The 25,000-nt window shown below is 34.1% G+C and overlaps 1 protein-coding gene across 5 annotated transcripts in view; it reads right to left on the bottom strand.

Annotated features, from left to right (window-relative positions):
* Ehbp1 (EH domain binding protein 1) overlaps window positions 1–25,000 on the bottom strand; it is a 283,096-nt gene that overhangs the window by 38,549 nt on the left and 219,547 nt on the right. For 4 of the 5 annotated variants that reach the window (XM_013022530.1, XM_013022532.1, XM_013022528.1 and 1 more), the window contains exons 15-20: window positions 22,995–23,142; window positions 13,439–13,546; window positions 10,277–10,392; window positions 7,798–7,936; window positions 7,543–7,649; window positions 4,834–4,957 (exon numbers count right to left, since the gene is read on the bottom strand). In XM_013022530.1, coding sequence (XP_012877984.1) covers window positions 4,834–4,957; window positions 7,543–7,649; window positions 7,798–7,936; window positions 10,277–10,392; window positions 13,439–13,546; window positions 22,995–23,142 — 742 coding nt within the window. The remainder of the gene's footprint in view (window positions 1–4,833; window positions 4,958–7,542; window positions 7,650–7,797; window positions 7,937–10,276; window positions 10,393–13,438; window positions 13,547–22,994; window positions 23,143–25,000) is intronic. The other variant, XM_013022533.1, reaches the window with a different exon arrangement.

Below are 25,000 nucleotides of genomic sequence, written 5' to 3'. Positions count from 1 at the left end.
AATAGGATATTGTATTTTTTGTTCAGGCTAATCTAAGACTGAAGTCCTTCTATCTATGCCTCTGTGATTATAGATATGATTCATAATGCTCAGCCTGTTGTGGAAACCTAGTCCTGATCATAGTTTGCCCAGGCTGGCCATGAATTTCAATACTCTTGATTTCTGTTTCCAGAGTAGCTGGGATTTTAATTTTAAAAAATCACTGAATTAAAATATTGCAGTTCTAAGCAATAAAATTCTAAGAAAGTTTTAACTAAGGTATAAAAACAGATTGGAAATGGAAAAGAAACACCATTTATCATAGTAGTGTGATTTGTAGCTCACTAAAAAGGGCTCATCATTATTATAAATTGTATTTTTGCAAAGGCTGCCACATCTGGACACAGATCCATATAGTGGAGGCCTAGAACATATTTGTATATATTTATAACTAATTCGTTTTGCTGTCCCCTAAGACAGTAGTCATAAGTGTGTGTGTGTGTGTGTGTGTGTGTGTGTGTGTATCTGTGTGTATTAGGTCCTGACCTTAAGGCCTCAAACTCTTGCTTGGCTTTTTCCACTCAAAGCTGACACCCTACCATTTGAATTATAGCTTCACTTCTGGCTTTTCTCTGATTAATTGTAGATAGGAATCTCATGGACTTTTCTGTTTAGGCTGGATTTCAACCGTGATCCTCAGATCTCAGCCTCCTTAGTAGCTAGGATTATATGTGTAGCAACCAGTACCCAGACAGTCATTACAAACTCAGGTGCTAGAAACAAGAATTTCTCCTTAACCATTTCACACACATACACACAAATGCATGACAATGCTATTAAGTACTCAGACTGTCACTGATTTAGAATGAACCAGCAATTTCAGAAGGAACCAGTTATATAAATCCTAATACTTGCTGTTACTGCCATTTATGTATGCATTTTCCCAGCAATTGTCCTTATCTGAGACAGCTCTTTTTCTTGTTGCATGATAAACTGAGGCTCCTTACATTCTTTCCTACTGAAGACTTCTTCCATCATGCCAGGAGAAATGTCCAGAAACCAGGGCCACTATTTAGTACCCTCTCTAATCTACCTCCTCAGCAAGAAAAGCTTCAAAGTCAAGCAATGATCTATAAAACCTGGAGTTTCTTAACCTCAGGGCACTTAGGATGTAGATCAAGAATAACCATTAGAATCATTTACTTTAATTATGAACTAAGTATGGCTTTTAAACATAGATAAGTGTTGTTTTTGTAAAATATATTCTGACTTCTAAATAAATCTCACAACTTATTTAAAATTGAGCACAGAAGTATTATGACCTAGAAATCATAATCCTAGTTATAGATCCAAAAGAACTAGAAATAGATATTCAAAGATACCTCAAAGATAAATTTATCAAATATAAATGAACTAGAAATAGATATTCCAAGATACCTCAAAAATAAATTTATCAAAGATAAATGTTTGTAATAGGCAAAAGTTTAAGCAATCTAATGGCCTATTATCAGAGATAAATAAACAATATGTGATATAGTCACACAATGGAACATTATTTAATGAAAAAAAACAGGTGAAATACATTTTTTTCATTAAAGAAGATATGGTAAGCTGGGTGCTGGTGGTTCATGCTTGTAATCCTAGGTACTCAGGAGGTTGAGATCTGAGAAACACAGTTCAAAGCCAGCCCAGGCAGAAAAGTCCATGAGTCTCTTATTTCCAATTAGCCACCAGAATGCCTGAAGTAGAGGTGTGGCTCAAGTGGTAAGGAGTAAGCCTTCAGTGAAAAAGCTAAGGGACAGTGCCCAGGCCCTGAGCTCAAGTCCTAGTACTGGTATGTGTACACACAAACAAACACGTGCATGCACTCGTGTGCGCGCACACACACACACAGAAGATATGGTGGGTAGTAGGTGTTATGATGCTCATCTGTAACCCCAGCACTGTGGAGGCTAAGGCAGGAGAATGGAGAATTCAAGGCTAAAACCCTGGCTGAGAGTGAGGTGAAAATACAGTGGGAAAAGAGACTAGAAGTCAAGAATTAAAAAGTCTAAAAGCCTAGGTTCAATCCCTAACCCTGCCTTTACTACATTTTTTAAAAACGCAGTCAAGAATCCTGTATAGATCCTAAAATATTAAGTAGAGTGAGGGAGAGGGTGGGAAAAGAAGGGGTAGGTAGAATGTTGAAAGGGATAACATTGACCAAGATATATTGTATTAAAAAACTGCTTTGTTAAATGACTACTCTTTTGTACAACTATTTAATAAAAAAATAAAAAATATGGGCTGCGAATGTGGCTTAGTGGTAGAGAGTTTGCCTAGCATGCATGAAGCCCTAGGTTCAATTCTTCAGTCCCACATGAACAGAAAAGAGCTGGAAATAGCACTGTGGCTCAAGTGGTAGAGTGCTAGCCTTGAGCAAAAGCAGCTCAGGGACAGAGCTCAGGTCCTGAGTTCAAGCCCCAGGACTGGCAATAATAAAATAAATGTGAACTAAAAATGTAAATCCTGGATAATGTAACTATTGTAGTATACTTTTAAAGTATTTCCTTTAAATATTTTAAGAGAATAAATTTTCTGTTCTTTTTGTGAACAACTGGAAGAGTATCACTTTTCCTGATCTTTAATGTGTCATTTTCTCTATATGAACCTCAGTTTCATTGTGTGAATAAGTTACATTTCATTCTAAGGCTAAGATAAAGAAAGTACATTGGAATCTCTAGTCCACTAGAAAAATAGTACTATTTAAAGAATAAATATGTGCTTTTGCTTTCTTATTTTATCCCTTATTTGAAATATTAACTAGTTTGAGGGAAAATATTAAAAATTTATTTATGCTGAAAGAAGTTACAATACAAGGTAATTCAAGTTGAGAAACCTAGACAGTTTTAGTCTGAATCTGTAGTAGCAGACTTAGGATCAGATTCTGTCCTGGGGAATAAATGTATAGTAATTATTTAGGGAGTTCTAGAATCAATTTGTAACTTGTGACTGCCTTTCCGATCATAAATGACGATGGAATGGGCAATTTCAAAACTACTGATATGTGGTTTTAGAAGAGGAATTTGAGTCTATTTTGGTTAGAATTCTAAATCAGGCTCTATGTGTAAAAGAGAAAAGGAGACAAATTCTAGCTATTCTTTTTTATTAGTGGCACAAGCTTCTTATAGAGTAAAATCTAACTTATTCAACACAATCAGGAAAGGTGGTAATTTCCATTTGCTAACAAAACAGAAAATCAAACTTTTTTTAAATACTTAAAGGAAATAATTTAAGTATACTAGAGTAATTCCATTATTTAGTATTTACATTTTTATATAGCTAACACAGCAAATATTTTTAACACCCTTTAGAAACAAAGATATTCAAATGTAAAATGGTATACTGGTTTATGTACATGATGGTACAAGCATATAATCTATTAGAAAAATGATAAACATCGTATCTGGTGTGGTGAGAGAAGTCTCAGATAATATGATTCTGGTGACCTGAATTCTAGTTCAAGGTCAGCCACTTGGTGATGTGTGTGATTCTAAGCATTTACCACGCCTTTGTTTCCTACCTGCACAATGAGAGGATTAAATAATCATTTTCTGCAAAAGATTTTTCGTTTTCAATTTTAAGCTATAGAACCTTTTCTTCAAACTCTTCCAAGAAGCCTATTGTTTGAAATTAAATAAACTCACTCACAGACATTCTTCTTGAAATAAGGTAAGAAGCCAGATGCCCATCAGCTTTCCTACTTTTCTAGCAGCCCTTGAGGTGCCTCTGAAGAAACTTTGGGGCTCCACAGAGCTGTCTGAAAACCACTGAGCCAGATAAAACCAAATAACCCTTCACATTCCAGTATCTTTGGATTTCACTAGAATATGCATTTTCAAATATCCTGTGTAAATCATTATTCTGAAGGAGCTATTTTATTATAAAAGTGTTTTTGGAAAATAGGGAAGAAAAAATTCAGGAAAGCTTTCCCATGCTTTCCATGCCAGTCTTGTTTCATATGACCAAACAATTAAAATAACTAAATAAAGGGATAGATTTTCACTTTTATTTTTGACGTATTTTCATAATATAACATATCTTAAATTTCATGTGAATGTTTTGAATTTAATTCTCATTTTTGTCCTTTTGAAGAAATAGCATTTTAAAGAACTACACACACACACACACACACACACACACACACACACACACACACTCTTCTAATACTCAATGTGCTCTTAATATCTATCCCATCACCATAGGCAATCAACATTAAATGCCAACCTACCCTCTGGTTAAAATCTAACTTGCTGCTCTAACTCATCTTTATAAAACTTTGTATATAGTTTAATCCTTTCAAATGCAACGGTGACACAAAGTATTACAGACTTTTAAAAACCTGTTCTCTTGAAAAAAAAATTGTGGAGCATCAGTAACCAGATAGTATTCTCAAATTTCAGTGATCTAGTCCATGGAGCCGTCCCCTCTGCACAGTGCTCTGTTTCATGCAGTACATGGCTTTAGCTGGCCAAATCTTTTTTTTTTCCCAATGAATCAGTAGAACAGTAAAGATCTTACTTTTTTTTTAAGCAGTGGCATATCAATGAGGCACAGATGTGTATTCCAACTCTGCATGGATGAGCACACTGTTCAATAGTGCTGGCTCACACGGTATCAGGCCGAGTTATCACTTCCCATGAAGGCACTCTTATCACCAGGGCCCAGAGAGGTGGCTGCAAATCGCAGCCTTTTTATTTTCAAGGCAGTTTTGCTGAACATTCAGGCTTCAAAGATTCACACTTCCAAAACTCTATAAGAGTTTGTGAACGCTCAATTTGCCAAAACTGTTTACAGTGTAATTGGGCACCGTACCTGTGTCCATGAGATAGCGAAGGCGCTTCTCCACCAGCGCGGCACGGGTGTCAATTTGCTTTTGCTCATTCTCTAGTGCTGCCAATTCTCCTACAACATACTGACTGGTGTCTTTGAACCCTTTCTGTTAACGAGAACAAACAGGAAGGAAAAAAAAAATCACTTGTAAGTTGCATTTTCCCTTTCTACAAACACTTAGTAAAGCACTTACTTAGAGAACCAAATACACCCTTAGTATCAGCCTTAGAACCGAAAAGCAACTTGTTCCCAGTGATTTAGAATATTTTCCTATGCCAAACTTTTGCAAATAGTGAATGTTTCAGATGTTTAACATTATATTTGTAATTGTGTACCTAGACATAATGTATTTAAAAAGCTAGCATGAAGTTAATTCTTTTCTCTTAAGAATTCGGTCACAATTTTTTTGTGGGGGGAGGCATGGACAAGGATAAAATTCAATTTTGCCCTAGCTGACTATCAAAACAAACCTTCCATTCAAAAGTATAATATACAAAGTAGAGCTTTACTAAGGAATTGATCCTTAAAATGTTTATACAGAAAGAATCAGAATTGTTCTATAAAAATATAAAGTTAAAAAGACCTTTTTACAGGGAACTATGTAAAACACTAAAAAATGATAAAAAGAAGTTTGTAATACCTAGCTAGCTTTTATAATTAAACATGTTATTGTGTTGATGAACTATTCTTAGCTGTAAATTCTAACCTGACAGGTGGTTTCAAACCTTGCTACATAGGATCTAATAAACTAGTAGACTGATTCAGCTAACCTTCCATAGAACTAGATTTTGTTTTCAATATGAAAATTTACTTTTCAAAACTATTTACATTAAAAATTATCATTGCAAGCTTTATTTGAAATAGGAATTCTGTTATAAAGTACCAGTACATCTTTCATTGTTATTTTTACACTAGAAATTTGAATAATAAGAACAGGGTTATTATTTATAAGGTTCTCACAAAAACAGATTAAGAATGGCCCCCTTTGGAATTTCTGTTTACCCTTCGCTATTTCTAGGGCTAAGGGACCTAAGGAGATGAGACATATAGAAGAGCTGCTTATTTGATTGCTCTTACCACCACTACTACTGTCATCAGCAATTATAACACTTATTCAGAGAAAGAAATGTGTATAATCTTTTGTCAAGTGCTTTCCTTTCTCTAAGAAACTATGAAGAACTATCTTTACAAACTCCTTAAACAATAAACACATCAATAATTAAGTAAATTGTGAGCACATTTTGGAATTTTCATGATCAATACACATATGTAATTCTCATTATGCTTATATACCTTCGGAACTACTAATTTATATTCACACATAAATTCAATTGAAATTGTTAAATTGGCAGCTGACAAATTTAAATTTCAAATATTTTAAGAAAGCATAAGACTCATATTTCTCAGAAAAGTTTGATTTAAAAATTCAAACTATTTAAAACTGATTTTGGAATAATTTTGTGTTTTTTGAATGTATTTACCAGATAGCAGAGCATTTTTAAAGGAGCCTTTTAAAAAAATCCCATCCAAAGGGACAAAAGTTTGCAAAGACAGTATGAATATCAAAGATATAAGAAAGTAGAAGTGGGGCTGGGATGTAGCTCAGTGGCAAAGCACTTGCCTAGCAAGTACAACGTCCTGGGTTCGATCCCCAGTACCAAAAAAAAAAAAAAAAAAAAAAAAAAAAAAAGAAAGTAGAAGTGATAAATGATTCACCACTTTTACTGATTAGAAGTTAAGAATAACAACAAATTTCATAATCAGATCTCTTTTTCTTTTGTATCCTGGAGAACAACAATCAGATTTCACTCAAGTGTTCTGTAACCATGCAAGTTACACTAACTCATCAGTATATTTCCTGTATTTAGATAGCCCCAGATCTAAAAGTGAATAACTTAAAGTGAGTAACATTTAGAGTCCAAAAGTACAGTTAGTAACTCTGAATGTACTTATAAGGATTTAAAATCCAACAAAGACAGATCTATGAAAATATTTGGACAAACTGTAGATAATAAAGTAGCACCATTAAAGAGAGCCATGCTTCCACACAAAAATTCAAGTAGAAACTTGTTCTTCCTGCTTCTGTCCCGCAGCTGTCCATCAAAAGCAGCTTTCTCCCTGCGGTCTATCAAATATTTCCCTCACAAATCAATTTTACACATGATCAGCCCATACCCCTACTGAGCTGAACCTCCCCGTTAATTAAGTGAAGAAATTACCATATATATTATATTAATGCAAACATCATTCAGCTAGTAATTCACGGCTGATCTGGATAATGGAAAGGTTGAACACCCATTAACCCAAGCCAACAAAATGGGTTGGCTGAGAAATTCTAGCAGGTCTCATGTGACTTTTCCCTCTAACTGCAGCTCTGCGGTATCTGCTATTGTAATAATTAAAATCCTCCCGGTAGATCAATACTGGAATCTCTTTATGGGAAGTGCCCTGATGGAAATGTCTCAAGGAAGCTGGGGCTTCGGAACTCTGAAAAATTCATTTTTTTTTATCTGACAATTATCACCACACTGCAGACTAATTCAACAGTGCACCCCTCTCACTCTGCTTTGAATGCAGTGGAGATTGACATCTTAAAAAACCTAACATCTCATTTTAACAAATAAAGGCACTATTTCCACATACAGTTTGGAATTATCAGCAATCATGAAACCACACAAAAAATTAATATACATTAAGCACTTCATCTTCTGATGGCTTCCTCTGAGTTTCAGTTATCGCTGCCTTCTCCTCATTTCCTTTCTTTGTATCTTCCTGTATTGATCTCTGCCTTTTCATCTCTTAAAAAAAGGAGAAAGACATGTAAAATTATTATAAAGCTTGATATTTGTGTATTGAAATGTGGATTTACATTATCAGCATATATATGTATACATATTTAAATACTGTTAAAATCATAAGATGGAAAAATTTAAAAAGTGTTCATACCTGGTCTATTCTCAACATATTGACTAAAAGACTGAAGTTGAGTTTTTCTGACTGTTGAATCTTTGCTGAACACAACAGGATTTCTAAAATGTTCTGTAGCTTTTGGTAGTCTCTCAGTCCGGAGATCTTCTGTGCCATTCTAAAAGTAAAATACATGGTACAACAATCCTAATTTTATGAACATGAAATTACACATAAGGAAGACAACTTTTACTAATTTAGGATCATGCTGACTTAGAGACTTTAGAAAGTGTTTGAAAGATTTTTTGAAGTACTCTAAATTGCTCAACAGCAAGTTGTACTGCCCATAATAATATTAATAGAAACTTTGAGATACATGGTTTACATCATTGATAACTTAGATACTGTGAACCCTTGTGTCTTCTAATGAGAGGTATTGTTTAAAACCATGTTTACCTCCTGTGCCCCCACTATTCTGCCCCATCAGTTTATACAGTCCCACAGACTTGTAGGACAAGAAGAAATAGTTTCTAATTTTATGCCCGTTGAGATAAACCACTAATGCTGGATGAAGGCTAAAAGGTAGGATTATAATACTACCCCACTGAACTGCATTTCATCAGCTATAACTTTCCAAAGCCAGATTTGTAAGTAAGCCCTTTACAGCTAAGGAAACTACAATTATCTTTTCTGGAGCTTCCTATGTTAATACTGGTAACAAATTCAAATGGTTCTATCAACAAGAAATATCCCAGAAGACTGAACCACTGCAGTGTGTGGAAGCCGCAGATACCGAGGTGCTGTGTACCAAACAAATATTTCATTTTATACCTAATCTTTTATTATTTTTATTAAGTGTTTTGAAAGTAAATAGGGAAAGGCTAAGATGCATGACTAATAGCTAAGCCTGCTGAATGCTGAAACTGGTTATCAAAAGCTACCAAGACTTTGCCCTTCCTCTGCATTGAGACAATCAGTAATGAGGGAGCCCTCCAATGGCCTATTCTCTAGCCTCAAGGAGGCCTGGGATACAGAATTCTCAAGGGAAGGTAACAGTTTATCCTTTTCCACAAACACAGAATGCCTCATTAATAAATGTGTAAACTGCATTTTATCATAAAAATAAAAAAAACCCAATCAACTCTGGAAGCTTCAAGAACAGATGGACTCTATATGTTCTTTATAAACATCATTTTCAAAATCTTAGCTAAAAAACATTCATACAAAGGCATCTACTTAAAACACACCTTTTTTTTTGGAATACGTTTAAAAAATTACTAGATAATAGTTTTTTGGAGAACAAAATGAATCTCATTCATATAGATGATTAAACTTTAAGAATGAGATACCCTATTTTTTAAAAAAATTAACATATTTATCATTAATATCATTCTTTTATCTAGCTACGTGAAATCAGGATAGAAATAATTTTTGCTTTTACTTTTAAGATTATATGAAGCTTACTGATAGTATAATAACTATCCAAGAGTCTGAAACTCAAGTCTTTATCAAAATAAACAGAGTTAAATTATTTTAGGCCGAGCAACATGCTAAAATATCAGTGTAATTAGCTAGCAAATCCCATCTTAAGAAACCTTTTTATGAGTAGGGACTTCTGCCACTTTACAAATGTATTCCTCTAAACCCACTAATTCAGTTAGCCTTTTCAATCCATTGTATTATTCTTAGGCCAGCTTCCTTCTGCATTAAATCCACTGCAGAAAGCTAAATTGAACGCAAAAAATCAGACCTGATCCAGGCTTCCTTTTGTTAAAAGATAGAGACCAAAAGTCTTCTGTTACTGCCACACACTTTCATCACCAATTTATAGAAACCCACAATATAGGGGAAAAGCAATGAAAGTCATTGTTTTGGGACTTCAAAGCATCTCTGTGTCAGGGCAAGGAAATCCTTTCAGTCAGCAGGGCAATCCACACAGTCCGCAGGTGGGTAAAAAGTTATACAGAACCTAAAGTGTCCTAAAGCTAGAGAAATACTAATGGTACACTATGAGGAAATGAGGGAACATGTGGATGGAGATAATACAGTGTAATAACAATAACTGATTTATAGTACGTGTCATTTTAGCTAAAATGCAAGATTTATAATGGCACAAAACACGTGAATATCTTAAGCACTTATATTTGATTATATTATTGCATTCACATAAAATGGACTCCTAGAAATAACAAAGTTCACTTAAATGCACAGAAAATTGAAGATGGTAGAAAAATGTACTAAATTAGGTAATATTCTTATCAAAAATACATATAGATATAGAAGATATACATATACAACTGAACAGTTTCTATGTATCCTGTGATTTTTTTACTTGAACTAGCAATTGAAAGGAAGAATTTCTCTCAAAAACAGCATATGAAAACGAATCATAACATATTAAATTTGTTGGCTACTTAATAAAAGTTCTTAAATCTTATTTTAATGTAAATAATCTGGTAAGCAATTATCTTTAGAATATATAAAGTGTCAGTAGAAACAAGTGGTCAATTAGACTTACCTTAATGTCTTGCTCTGAGCTCTCAGTTATAGCTTTCTGGGCAGCACTGGAAAGTGAATTTGCCACCTGTGGCTGAGCTTCCAGGAGTTTCTTCAGCTTCAACTTACTATTTTGTTCTGTTAAATATGCAAATACCATGAATAACAAGTAAGATTTATTTAGATGTATATTCTACTAATTGTAGGCAACATCACAAAAATATTACTATATTTTAAAAGAAAGAAGAAAAGGGCATTAGGGCTGTGAGGCAACAAATCAGATTCTAGACATGTATAGAGTTCTTAAGACATGTATTTTGCCCTCAGAATGATTTCCCATAAAGAGTACAGTCACAATCAATATACCTGATGTTAACCAAGTTATGCTATTGGTAATGTTGTTTTTTTGAAAAGCTAAGCTATACAGAATATATATATATATATATGTAACTGCATAGGTTATATATAATAGTGAACTAAATAGTTAAATAAATAAGTATATTTGATTTAAAATTTTATTATTTTGTAATCTCATTCTTTTAGTATGTTAAGGTCATTTATGTAATACCATCTTAAACATGTTTCTTAACTTGCTCTAAGTCATATACATTCTTAGAGTTCAGTGTTAAGTGTGTACATATATACATATATTTATATATCCAGCATTGAAATGGTATATTTTCAAATACTTGCTTTGCAGATAGCAGAAATATCAGATTATCATGTTTTTAGAATTAAATCAAGATAAAAATTAAAACAGAACTATAATTTTTACAAGCAGTTTCAAATTATTTTTAAATACATTAATCTGTAATAGTAAAATAGTTCTGAATAAAGTAGAAATAATTTTTTTTACTTTAATAATTTCACACAAGGCAATCTTTAATAAAATGGTTGTAAAAGACATGCCAACCATTTGGTGAATGATATTTTTCATAAAGATTAATAACTTTTCTAATTATAATACTCTTAATAAATGCTATTATCATTGCTTTCATGCAAATTGGTCAGTTTATATTGCTAGGCTTCTTTTTTAAAACAATATCTGATGAACTATGGTCAAATCAAGATAAAGATTAAACAACTTATTATTAAAACATTATGACTTTTATATACATATTAAAAAAGAATTTTGGGAAAAATACAGCAAGGATAAAGATCATAATATATTCTCTGTGCTTTAATTCCAGTTTGCCTTCCTATTTCTTACTGCCATAAAGTAAAACACGGATCTGAACTGGAAGCCAGTATATATCCATGCCAACACTTACTTAAGTGCTTAAGAACTATAAACAATACAAGCTAACCTCAAACAGGAAGAGTAAGATATGGTTTCTACATTGGTATAAAGTTAGGAGAGAATTCTTTTTAAAAGTCTAAGAGTCAAGCCTGTTAGGATTAATTAACCATTAAAAAAATAACACCCACAAAGTTGCAATAGCTGTAATTGGAAAACTCTTCTAGTTTTTTTACCCTCTTCCTAATCTACCATAAAATACAGACATATGCATTATTTATTGCCACTAATTTTATACAAGTATAAAGCAAGTGCTAAACCTTCAATTCTATTGTTATGTATCTTATCAGTAAAGGTATACTATGGTTCCTAAGAAAGTATTGGGTGTTAATTGTAATAATAGGATAGGTAGGCAACAACCAATATATTCTCATAAAGAAAAGGCAAACCCAAGTTCTTCAATTTTTAAGAAAGAGTAAGAGGTATTCTTGTTGAGTTAATAATTATTGAGTTAATAATTCAATTTTTTCTTATATATCAGACTTCTCTTGAACTTGCACAATTATACTGCTATCTAGCTTTACTATAATTTAATGCCAGGCCATGAAGGAGTTACTGTTAAAAGGAGATTTTTTTTTCAAGTATTCTCTCTGGTTAGAAAACCTTGGTCAACTGTCTTAGAGAAGTAATGACTTTAAACAGGGAAAAATACCCAAAAGCAGGTTAGCATTATAGGGGTATGCCATTGATGAAAAAAAAAATGCCTCATTAAATTGAAACAGATCACCAAAGAGTGACTTCTATAAGTATTTAAGTAATTCTACAGGTTAACAAAACTTGTACTGATTACTTGTAGCTAGCTTGTAAAGGCAATTCATGGAACGTTCATCTGTTAAAAACTACCAAAAAAAAAATCTGGTGGTTCATGCCTGTAATTCTAGCTACTTAGGAGGCTGAGATTTGAAGGTCAGTTTGAGGCAGCCCTTGGCAGGAAAGTTTGTGAGACTCTTATCTCTAATTAACCACCAAAAAGCAGGAAATGAGGCAATCATTCATGTGGTAGAACACCAGTCATGAGCAAAAAGGTTTAGAGACAAGAGGCCAGATTCTGAATTTAGCCCCAGTATTAGCATAAAAACAAACAAAACAAAACAACCCACCAAGAAGTAACTTTTATTTTTAAAGGAAAGCATCTTTATATTTTAAAGAAGAACTTACAGAGATGAATGACCAATGTGATTCATTGATTTACTAACATAAGATATGACATTAACTTAGTTGTAATGATAATGGAAATTAAGCAAAATAGGAACTATATTTAAATATTTAATGTAAGCATAGAACTTGCAAAATAATAATATAACTAAGACTATCCATATTTTTGTTTTGCTTGTTATTTGAGAAACAAGGACTCATGATATAACCCAAGCTGGCCTGAACTTGCTGTATAGCCCATGCTCATCTAGACCTCACTTTACCTCTGTATTGGCTGCTCCAGTGCTAAGCTTACAGGCATATACTACCACATCCAGCTTTAAGACTTTAAATTCCATACTAAATAAAAAAGTCAGATTCATGGTTTGCATTTACATTTGGAGTATTCAATGGATACACCATATATACAATGTCAAACCAACATATTTAAACAGAGAAGAGAACCAGTTATCGAATGCCTACAAATTGCCTCATATAATATAAAACACAGGATTGCATAATACTAATAAGAGAACACAGTTACAATTTGCTATTCTAATGACTTTTAGCACTCAACCTAAAATAAAAGAGATAAAATAAAACTCAAAAACGTTAATGAAAGCAGATATAGCTAAATGATTTGTGATAGCCACAAATGAGGTAAAACTATAAAATAAGATTATGAGACAATAACAATAAAAGCATAAAGTTTGCCATGCAGCAGGACACAAAACATTTATAATTTGAAATTACCAGGAGTATCAAGGTCATTTTCTAAGTTAGTAAGTTCATCTCCGCCTCCTACAACAAAGCCTTCAGGAATTTCCTCGTTAGTATCTATCTCAATATTATCATTTTCATCTGTAAGAACATGTAGCAATAATGTTAGCATGTTATTTGTATTTTATATCCTTTGTTCAAAATACTAAAAAAGAAAGAAACCAGTATTTTAAAACTGAGTTATTAAAACTAAGGTCTGACAAAGACAAGCAACTTAAGAAATCAGTTTCAAGTCATTTTTTTACTGCTGGATTAACATTTATATTTTAAATTCTTATATCAAAGATGAATTATCATATCAAAGCATAACAAACGTTTTGACAATTTGCCACCTATTGTCTGTGCTGTCTCTGAGTCACTGAACTCCTTGAGTCCTTTTATTTTAACCTATAATCTATTAAAATGGTATATAAAAATGGAGTTAACATGATGAATCATCAAATAGTATCTTGAGAACTTATTTTTAGCATTCATTGGATACTGAATAAACACTTAAGTTCTTATAGACCTGTAGCTATATTTAAACCATTGTAAGAAGATCTGTTTTTCTACTAAGGAGTCATTATTCCCAAAGCATTAAGAATAAAAGTCAAATACTAGAATACTATATTTTATTTATTTATTTTTTGTTTTTTTGTGGTGCTGGGAATTGAACCTAGAAATTTATACATGTTAGGCAAGCACTCAACCACATCCCCAGGCCTTAATATAGTTCCATTATATAGTAGAATGTTTAGAAACAACTAAGACAATACACCTTGGAAGAGCTAAAATTAGGACAATTATTTAAAAATATTAAATATACAGAAATGAGGCTGTATAGCACTATTTTATACCCTTAGTAAAATGTTATAGGTTAGAAATTGAGTCTTTTCTATATTAAAATTTTCTATTATATAGAAAAAAATCTTTTCAAGGCCTAGTAATAAAATTGGTAATTTTGAATTCCACACATTTGCAGAGACATACGAACAGTCTTATTTACATATTATATATTTGTAATATACTATGGACCTTTTGGATAGATATAGATATATAGATGTCTACATCTATATTAGTTGTTTAGCTCTGGAAGTTGAAGTATACATACACACATACATACATAGTTGTTTAGTTCTGGGAGTTGATGAATATCCTTGTTATTCTCCTGCATATTTTTTCTTTTCTAGATATATTTTTATTGTAAAAATACTGTACAGAGGGGTTACAGTTACATGAGTAGGATAATGAGTACATTTCCTATCAAGCATTGTTACCTCCTCATTTGTTTTCCCTACCATCCATCCCTCCCAACCTCCCTCCCGCACACCCCAAAATTGTAAAGTTCATTTTCAACATAGTGTCTTGTACATCTCACTGTTACAATGGGTCAACCTGTATCCTTATTTAAGCATTTTGTTATATCCCTTCCCCTCCCCAAATTATAAAAATTATAAGTCAAATGAACCCCAAGACAGGACACAAGTGTTTTTTCTTTCTTGCGATTGTTTTTAATGTACTTATAATGCACTATGTGATTCTTTTGTTTGTACTTCCCCCATAGTATAACCCCAGTTTTCACTGTATCTGATTCAGGTGTCCTGCATCTCCCGCATATTTTTATTGGACATTTTTTGCTAATGGTGATACATTCCAAAGATTTTTTTTCAAATTGAGAAGTTTCAGAATTCCTGAGCTTTACCTTAATTCTTCAACATTTATGCTCCAAAACTGCACATGATTGATGTTTTTTGCTTCCCAAGTAAATATGTACTAAGAACATTACATAATTACATGTACTTTGTAAACCATTTAGAAGAAAATAACAAATACAAAAGACTGAAAATGTTCCCTGTGGGTAGTGGGACAGCAATAAAATTAGTAAGTGCTTTCACAGAAGTAGCTAAAGCATTATACATGACTTCAGTTAAGTACACCCAGTTGAGAGATCTGTTCAGATCAACTATGCTTATAATAAACATTTAACTCATTTCACAAATGTCATTTCATCAACGTCATGTTCTTCAAATAGTTTTGTTGCTTAAATGAATTATTTTATAGGTGTTAAAAAGCGGACACAAACACTTTTTACTATTATTCTGTATTGGAGAAAATTTACTATTCATAGATTTAGGGGGTCTGGTATAATATACTTTGTTGCTATCAGTCAGTATCCACTGATTATTACTGATCATAATTAACCTAGAGCAAAAGTAGAAATTTCAATATTCATTCCTTCACTCAAGGAACTTCTACCTACAATTAGCAAAACTCTGTGTTAGATGTTGAAGCGATACCAAATTCTGCAAGACATTTATTCTTCCTGAAGGGAATACATTGAAATGATTGTAATACCCCATAGGATAGGTGTTAATCGGGTAGAAATAAAGTATACAACAGATTCAAAAGGTAAAAAGATGACTCTGTGCTTGTGACCAGGAATTCTTTCTTGTAAGTGCTAACCTTTAAATTAGGTCTTGAGAAGAGTATAGAATTTCAAGAGGTACAATTGAGAGAAGATCATTATAGACTTGAAAGGAGAAAAGGGTAGGTTATGTTAAGAGAATATTATAAAGTCCAATTTGGCTCAAGCATACGCAGTGGGAAATAATAGGAGGGAGGACTTGAAAGGCAAAATGTAGAAAGTATAGAATAATAGAATGTTTTACTTGATAGAAATGAAGAAATGATTGTGCTGTTGCATGAGCAGCACTGTACTTTACAATATTAAACAGTTTCCAAGCTAAGTATCTTCTTGTAGACATTTGTAAAGTATGTATAATTTATAAGTAGTAAAATAAATAATGAAGTTTATATCTTTTCTAAACAAGAGGAGCTTCACTATTATCTCTGCAATATCACTCATGATTAAATTCTCATATTCTACTTAGGTGAAAGAAAAAGCAATATAGGGTCTATGTATGGGAGTGTGACATGCATGTGACATCATCCTTCATGTAAAATAATAACCTTATGTGCTGGACTAGAGGACAGTAGAGCTGGAGGTAGGAAATTCAGGTTGAAATTCAGGAATAACTTGGAGGCAAGAGGTATGGGGAGTCTAATCTAAGATAAAAAGAACTGAGGATAGTTATGACACGATTTAAAAGCTTATTAGATATTGGGTTATAGAGAAGGAAAACTGAATCTCCACCCTGTGTAACTAGAATGGTGGCTTCTTTCATATTCCTATGAAAAGGACTAATTAACTATGGAAATGCAGTTAGATATAGGTATTTTCAGCTACCAAGAATATGTTCAAAAGTGTACCTTCTTTTATTACCCATTTATACAATGCCAGGTTCTGGTATAATGTTAAATAGATGCTATTTATTTTATTTCCAATTGATTACATTTGGGGTAATTTAATATTTATATACGTATTGCTAATCTTGGCTAAAAGGATTACCATTTGGGAGGGCAAGAGTAAGAATTGATCTCCTATACAGCTCAGATCTTCTTAAGACTAGATTCCTACTTCCTTTCTATTCACTAACTTCAGTTTTACAATGAACCTGAATTCCTTTTATCAGTTAATACTACACATTTCCCAACACACCTGTGGAAATGCTCTAAACGCATTCTAGCAGAACTAAAGTGGATGTCCATTTGTGTGCACATACATGTATACTATTAAAGATAATATCATATATGAATATGAATATAGATGAAGATATAGATATCTTTTATGGCTAACCACTGAAAATCCAGTAGGTGAGCAAGGCAGAAACTAAACTAGAGATTCATTATGTAGGTGAATCTGGTTTGTAAGTATGGCATGTATTATGTGGGCAGGAAAATGTAAAAGGAGATTAGATGTGCACTGGAATGTGAAAAATGCATTTTGGTTGGCTCTGTATAAGAGTACAAGCAAAATAGGGATCCCAACAGTGTGAATTACAGCACAGCAATAAGGCTAATCTTATACTTTATGGGTGAATAGAATACTTATAGATAAACAGAATGTCTGGTGACAACAACAACAAAAGAATTTCTACAATTCTAAAGAAATAAACTGAGGCTATTAATATGTACTTAGAAAAAAATCAAGATGGTCAAAAAATTCTCCATTATGGTTTTTAATATTCTTAGCAAAAGCCCCTTAAAATTCATATACTTATAGTTTGATAAGTAGCACAAAAGTTAGCACAATACTAATTGCTATTAATAGAAGTTGAAAATTGGAAGTTTTGAAGGGCTTTAAGATTTTATTTTGTCTCAACAAATTCAGGTAAATCCACTTTCCATATCTGAAATAATAAGGATCAGAAAGGCCCGCAAACATTCTCAAGGACACATTCTCAAGGCTCATAGTTGTAGTCCTAACTACTTAGGAGATTAATATTGGGAGGATAATGGTTCAAGGCTAGCTATGTCAAAAGGTGTGTAAGAACCCAAGTCAAACAACAAAGAGTGCTGGACACGGTGGCATATTCCTGTCATCCCAGTGATATGGGAAGTATAATAGAATCAAAGTCCAGTCAGGCATAGGTAAAAAGAAAACTCTATTTAAAAAGCAAATTAAAAATGGTCGATTTGAAATGTAAACCAAAACATTGTTTTCCAGGTGCTGGTAGCTCACTCTGAAATTCTAGCTACTCAGGAGGCTGAGATCTGAGGATAGCAGTTTGAAGCCAGCCCAGGCAGGAAAGTCCATGAGACTTTTGTCTCTAGTACAGCCAAAAGTGAAGCTCTGGTAACAGCACTAGTTTTAAGCAAAAAAAAAAAAAAAGGAACAATATGCAGTCCCAGTACTGACACAAAAAACAGAAACAAACACACAAAAAAGCCCTAACCTTCAAACCCCACATTATTTTATGTAAGTCAAAAGGAGGCAAAAATATCAGTTTTAAGTTACACGATCCCAATCTAACTCAAACTAAAGTGATAAGCTATAGAACATATACATAAAAACATAAAATAGTCACCACCTATCATGCTCGCTACTTGGGAGTGGAAAATTGGTAAAGTCACAGTTCAAGGTCAGCTTGGGCAAAATGTTCCTGAGACTTTCTCAATCAATAGCTGGGTAGAGCATATCAGTCATCCCAGTAGGAGGCTGAGATTGTGAGGATCTCAGTTCCAGGATAGGTTGAGCAAGAAATGTTTTCAAGACCCTGTCTCAACAGAAAAATCAAAACATCATGGTCTGTGTCTGTCATCCCAGCTATTGTAGAAAGAGTGTCCTGGGCAAAAAGTGACACCTCAATCACAAAAATAACTGGGCAAAAAGGGCTCATGTGATAGAGTCCCTGACTATCAGGCACAAAAATATGAGTTCAAAAAATCCCCCAATATTAAATATATAATATGAAATTATAAATATCATCTTAGAGCACGGTAGCTACTTACTTTACAAATGTGGCTATGTACCATAAATGAAAATGTAGCATTTATTTACAAAAATAAAACCTTAACAAATACGCAAAGCAAAAATTCAGGCCAAAATCTGTGAACAGTATCATATATCTCAAAACAATGTTGTCAAACTTGTCAGAGATCTCTACCTAGTTTAGTAAAACAAATACAATGGACTTACAAGTTTGTTACACAACATAAACACAACAATGTCAATATCATCATTTCTAATCACTGTTGTCGTCGTCATCATCATCATCATCATCATCATCATCATCATCATCATCATCATAGAGGACTAAACATGTGGTAGGCAAGTGCTCCACAATTGACATATACGTTTAGCTACTTTTTTTTTTTTTTTTTTGCAGTCCTGGGCTTGAATTCAAGGTCTAGGCACTGTCCCTGAGTTTTTTGTTTTTGTTTTGTTTTGTTTGTTTAAGGTTAGTACTCTACCACTTGAGGCACAGCTCCATTTCTAGCATATATTGGAAATAAGAGTCTCATGAACTTTCCTGCCAAAGCTGACTTTGAACCTCAGATCTCAGCCTCCTGAGTGATTAGAATTATAGGCATGAGCCATTGGTGCCTGGCCTAGAATGGGATTGTTAAATGAGGCTACAACAAGCATATACCTACAAAATAACTACAAAAACTGGAATCTAGCACAGGTGTGATTCTCTTATTTACACAAGAATTAAGCTATATGTAGTTATAATAGGATGCAATTAGATTGCTTGAATACATAACTATACATGACCTAAAATACCTTGCATATATGTTCTGTGAACATCATAAAGCTGAAGGTGCTTCATTTCAAACTTAAGAAGTTTGCTTTTCTTATTGAGCCTGGTTGCTTGCTTGAGAGCAAGCAGGTTCAAGCAGTAGGTCTGAGTGATATGTCTCTAGGAAGTTGCACTCATCTATTGTATCTAGTCTTTACTATGCTCTTCTTTGTCACTCTGTACTACTGCTTCTAAAATCTTCCTATTCTAGTATGCTATCCAGGTTGGCCTCAAATTATTTCTCTCCCTTTCACATTATACCTTAGCAAAAGTTTGTAGATCTGATGGATCATACTATTCATTCTTTACTCCTCATATGTCAACCTTGCAAGGGTAATTTCCACTTAGGAAACTTGTAAACACAAATGAATTTTTTTTTGGTTGGTTGTGGGGCCTGAACTCTTGGCCTGGGCGCTGTCCCTCAGCTCTTCAGCTCAAGGCTAGTGCTCTACCACCAGAGCCACATCACCACTTCTGGCTTTTTCTGCTTATGTGGTGTTGAGGAATCGAACCCAGGGCCTCATGCATGCAAGGCAAGCACTCTATCACTGAGCCACTTTCCCAGCTCCAACACAAATGAATTTTGATTTGCTATTCTATAGTTTGTTGATTCCTCATTTACGACTGTGGATGATTTTGCTTAATAGGCAGATGTGTAAGTCTGATGGTTGTCTTTTAGAAAGGACTTTTATCCCTTCACTTTTCCTAAAGGACTCTCCTTACTTCCTAGTCTGAATAGCTAAGATCAGATCCATTCTGATCCATGTTCCTTTATAAGTACAGCCCAAGATACATCACTGAGGACGAGAAATAAGTCTACTCTACTTGTTTAAAATCAACCTTAGCTCTCATTAAGAGTCTACCATATGATGTAAGGCTGATTCCAACATCCTTAAATGCTGTGTGGTACGGGGTAAATGGACCTGGGTGACTTTGTTTAGGGCTGGACATATATAAGACCTGTGAAATCATTTGGTACATGAGAGAACAGACAAATAATGTTTCTTGTTGGCTGCCCATGGTCCATCTGCTTGTGTTGCTAATTTTGCATGGCCTTTAATAATGTTGTAAGTATACAAATGTTCCTTAGCAGAAAAGGGAACCTGACTTTTAGGCATATCCTCATAAGATATCTGTCAAACTCTGCCCCTTCTTTATTTCACTTGACTTTCCCTCTTTTTAGTCTTGTAGTTCTTGCCATCTTGCCAGATCAAATCCTTATTTGTTTACTTTAACTTTACCTTAGTAATTGAATGATGCCTAATGCAGGTGTCCACTTTCTCCCTCTCTTTGTCCCCCGCTCCCCCCTCCCCACCGTAGGGCCTAGGGCTAGAACTCAGAGCCTGGGCATTGTCCTTACGCTTTTCTGCTCAAGGCTAGTGTTATACCACTTTGAGCAATAGCTGTACTTCTGGTTTTCTGGTGGTTAACTGGAGAAAAGAGTCTCATGGACTTTCTGCTTGGGCTAGCTTTGGACTTCAATCCTCAAATCTTAGCCTCCTGAGTAGGTAGGATTATAGGCATGAGCCACTAGCACCCAGATGCTCTTATTGTATAGAAAACACACACTGTTTGGACTATAACATTGACAAAGTTTCCTTGCTTGGTCTATTCTTTATGTATCCTTGGCTAGGAGATTTCAAAAGCTGTATCATTTTAATTCCTTTTTTTGGGGGGGGGAGTCCAGTCGTGGGGCCTGAACTCTAGGCCTGGGCGCTGTCCCTCAGCTCTTCAGCTCAAGGCTAGTGCTCTACCACTTAAGCCACAGCACCACTTCTGGCTTTTCTCTTTTTGCTTATGTGGTGCTGAGGAATTGAACCCAGGGCCTCATGCATGCAAGGCAAGCACTCTACCACTGCCCCTCTTCCCAGCCCCTCATCATTATAATTCTTAACCTTTCAAAGTTTGACATGATTATCTGTTCAACACTGGGGGAAAACTTAAAAGAAACACTGATAAATTGCCACCCTACTCTAACTATTGTGATACTAGCTTTAGGATGCCATGGGAAGGTGGCATTAACAGGATTACAACAGTCTATTAGGAGGATAAAGACTGGATGGGGGTTTTCTATTATTCAGAGATATAAGGAAGCAAATATAAAGACTTCTATATTTATAAAGAGAATTTCAGGATAAAAGAAACATCTTGCTTTTAATGATAAATCAAAACAAATTACCACAGTATTATATAAATGTAGCTGTGAGTAGTTACTGAAATTGCAACAGGGTTGGGCACATGCCTAGCATATACAAGGCTTTGAGTTCAATATGGAAGGAAGGAGAGAGAAAGGGAACTTAAAACAGCAATCTTAAATCAAGGAGTTGAAAAGCCAAGAGAAGGATTTAGTTAAGGTATCTACATACTGAGAAGTTCAGAGGGACAGGTACATAGCTGATTGTAAAACAAATTTATGGAATGCCATATTAGATGCCATAGGTGCTAGTTTGAGTTCTCTATGCAACAGGGGCTTTTCAAGATAATGAATCAACTAGAAATCTCATCAGTAAGTTTTAGTTTACTTTAAAGAAACTTATCATTAATCTAAAAATAGATTACCTTTGTTTTAATCATGTAAAGTGTTATTCAAATCCTGACTTGTTTACTCTTCAGGATGATTTTAGAATTCTAAGATTAACTCAGGCCAAATGGCTGGTATATTTCCAAAAATAATAGGTTTCATACTAAAAAAAAAACCTACCTCATAGGCCTCGAGTATACTATTAAATTTTAAAAGTTCCAAATTTAAGATGTCCAATTACAATTCTCTTTATAAATATAGTCCTTGTCCCAACAGTAAGCTTAAAATAATCTCAGCAGATAATGAAGAAAACTTTTATAGTGAAGGAAGTCAGGAGACTAAACAGAAACTGATATGGGACTTATTCAGAATTCTGACATATTAGGCTGTAATGGCAGAATTATTACCCAACCGATTTTATAAATATCTTATTCAAAGTGAAAGTTTTGGGGCTAGGAATAGAGTGTGGACCTATTATTATGCACATGGTCTTAGATGCAACCCTAAGAACAAAGACAAGTCTTTCATATCAAAGCTCATCACTCATAAGTCTTATAATCTAAACATTACTTACTACTACCACATTTACTTACTACTAAGACACTTAACGAAGTATCATGGGGTATTGCAAACCAAGGCTTGTATGAGTTTTCTATTAAAGACAGTAATTTCTGGTCTGTTAGAAATTAAACCAAAAGGTTGGTTTACAAACAGCAACAGTAAGCTTGTGATTTACTATGCTTCCTTTAGTTTTTTTTTTTTTTTTTGCAACATATCAATAGGTTAGCAACTTTATGTATTTGATGTAACATACTGAAAAATCCCAAAGGTCCACTGCAGATTTCTGGGTTGTCTGTAGAATATGATACAAGATTCTTTAACTCACCTCCAGATGCCTTTGACCTTTCTTTCAACTTTTCTGCAGCCATTTCACCATAGCTGGGAAGTTCTGACATCTTCACTCCAGATCGAGCTTCTGCTATTAGCTGACGAGCTCTCTCTCTCAGCTGCCGACGTCGCTCTTCATCTTGCTGCTAAGATATATTGAACAGTTGCCAACTCAGTAATTGACAGAAATGCAATTTCATTTTCAATCTGATCATCATGATAGTAACTGGTTTACAGCATGGTGCTTGCCCCACATTATAAATAGGATGCTCTATATCAGTTGGATGTCACACCATTTTAAAAAGGCATTCTAGAATCAGATTTTTTTAAACTGACAAATTATTATAGTAAAATGCCCATTAAAAATTCAAATTAAAATATTTGGCAATATATTATTGAGGAAAACTCAGGAATTGTTAATAAGAGAATCCAACTTTACAGAAGGAAGTCACAAGACAGACTTTAAATTAATATCTTGCTTTTTAAAGAATAGAGTATAACTATTTTCTAAGAAAGGCATTGAGCACTGCTATCTTTGATAGCAGCAAATAAATTGGACAAATATAAGAATGGTATTTTTCTATGGAGCAGGAGTGGGAATAGATCAGTACATAATTCTGATTTAAAGATGAGCAATAACAATAACCCAATAGTGATATAAAATTCTTTTTTGGCTATTCCTTCTGTTCCCAGATGAACAATGAAAAAAATAATGATAAAAGTCTAACATAGGTTTTGAATCTACTAAACTAGAATTAAGAGATACAAATAATCAATGTGAAATTATTTTGTAAGCTTGAAAGCAAATAAAATAATCAATATGACAAAACAAAGATTGCAATAATCTGGCTCTAATATATCTTTGTAGTGTTACCCCTTAACATTCACCTCCTAACCTCATAAAACCTTGTATTTATTCACAAAAGAATTGCATGTAGCATGTAGTTTCATGTACTTGTGGCTCTCAATGTTCTTTTCTTCTCCTTAACTCCCACTCACTCTTCAACACACAAACACACACACACACACACACACACACACACAGAGGCGTGAGCCAGTCCTGGGGCCTTGACCTCAGGGCACAGCCCTGGAACTGTTTTTTCTTAAGGCTAACACTCTACCACTTGAGTCACAGTTCGACTTCTGGTTTTTTGGTGGTTAATTGGAGATAAAAGTCTCACAGACTTTCCTAGCTTTAAACCTCAATACTCAGATCTCAGCTCCCTGAGTAGCTAGGATTATAAGTTATGAGCCACCAATGGCCAGCTTGTGGTGTGATACTTGTCAAGTTAAAACTCTGTAGATGTGTACATCTGAGTAGATTTGAGCTACTTAAAGGTATGAGCTAATCTCATTTATCTTTGATGCTCTGGTCTTTAATACAAACCTTGGTAACATGCTAGACGCTACACAAATTTTAAGTATAGTACAGGGATATACTTCAGTGGTAAAGCACATATCTAACATGTGCAAAGCCCTGAGTTCAATCTGTAGCACTGTCCTCTCCAACATGTTCTGTTGATTACATACTAAAGCTAGCCCAGAGGGATTAAATGCCACTGTCATTTTAAAGAGAGTAGCAAGTTTTGACTGCATTAGAGCATGTGGTCTTGAGGATGGAACCTAGGCCCTTGTGATTGCTAGATAACACTGTACCAAGCTCCACTTCAGCCCTAATGAAGATAACATGTAGGATGGATTACTTTAGTGTGGCTGTCGTTGGAAAATATAGATTGCTGCAGCATAGTATGAATATACATTCCCCACCAGCTATTACTCAGAACTTTAATAATAGTAGTCCTTGCTATAATTTGTAACTATTTTGAGGGGAGCATTAACTAGCTGGTTTTTGTCATTAACTGGGATATTACTCAGCTCCCACCAGAGACACAGGGTAATTAACTGACTCTTTTCCTTTGATTACTAATTTTTAAGAGTTGTTTCAAAAGCTGTGTCACAGAAAACATGTCAGTAGCTCTTCTTTTTTTTCCATTTTTTTTTTTT

This window comes from Dipodomys ordii, unplaced genomic scaffold (assembly GCF_000151885.1).
Source record: "Dipodomys ordii isolate 6190 unplaced genomic scaffold, Dord_2.0 Scaffold63, whole genome shotgun sequence".
In the NCBI taxonomy this organism is placed as follows: Eukaryota; Metazoa; Chordata; class Mammalia; order Rodentia; family Heteromyidae; genus Dipodomys; species Dipodomys ordii.
Note: the sequence above shows the minus strand (reverse complement) of the source record. Positions and strands in the feature narration are given on the sequence as shown.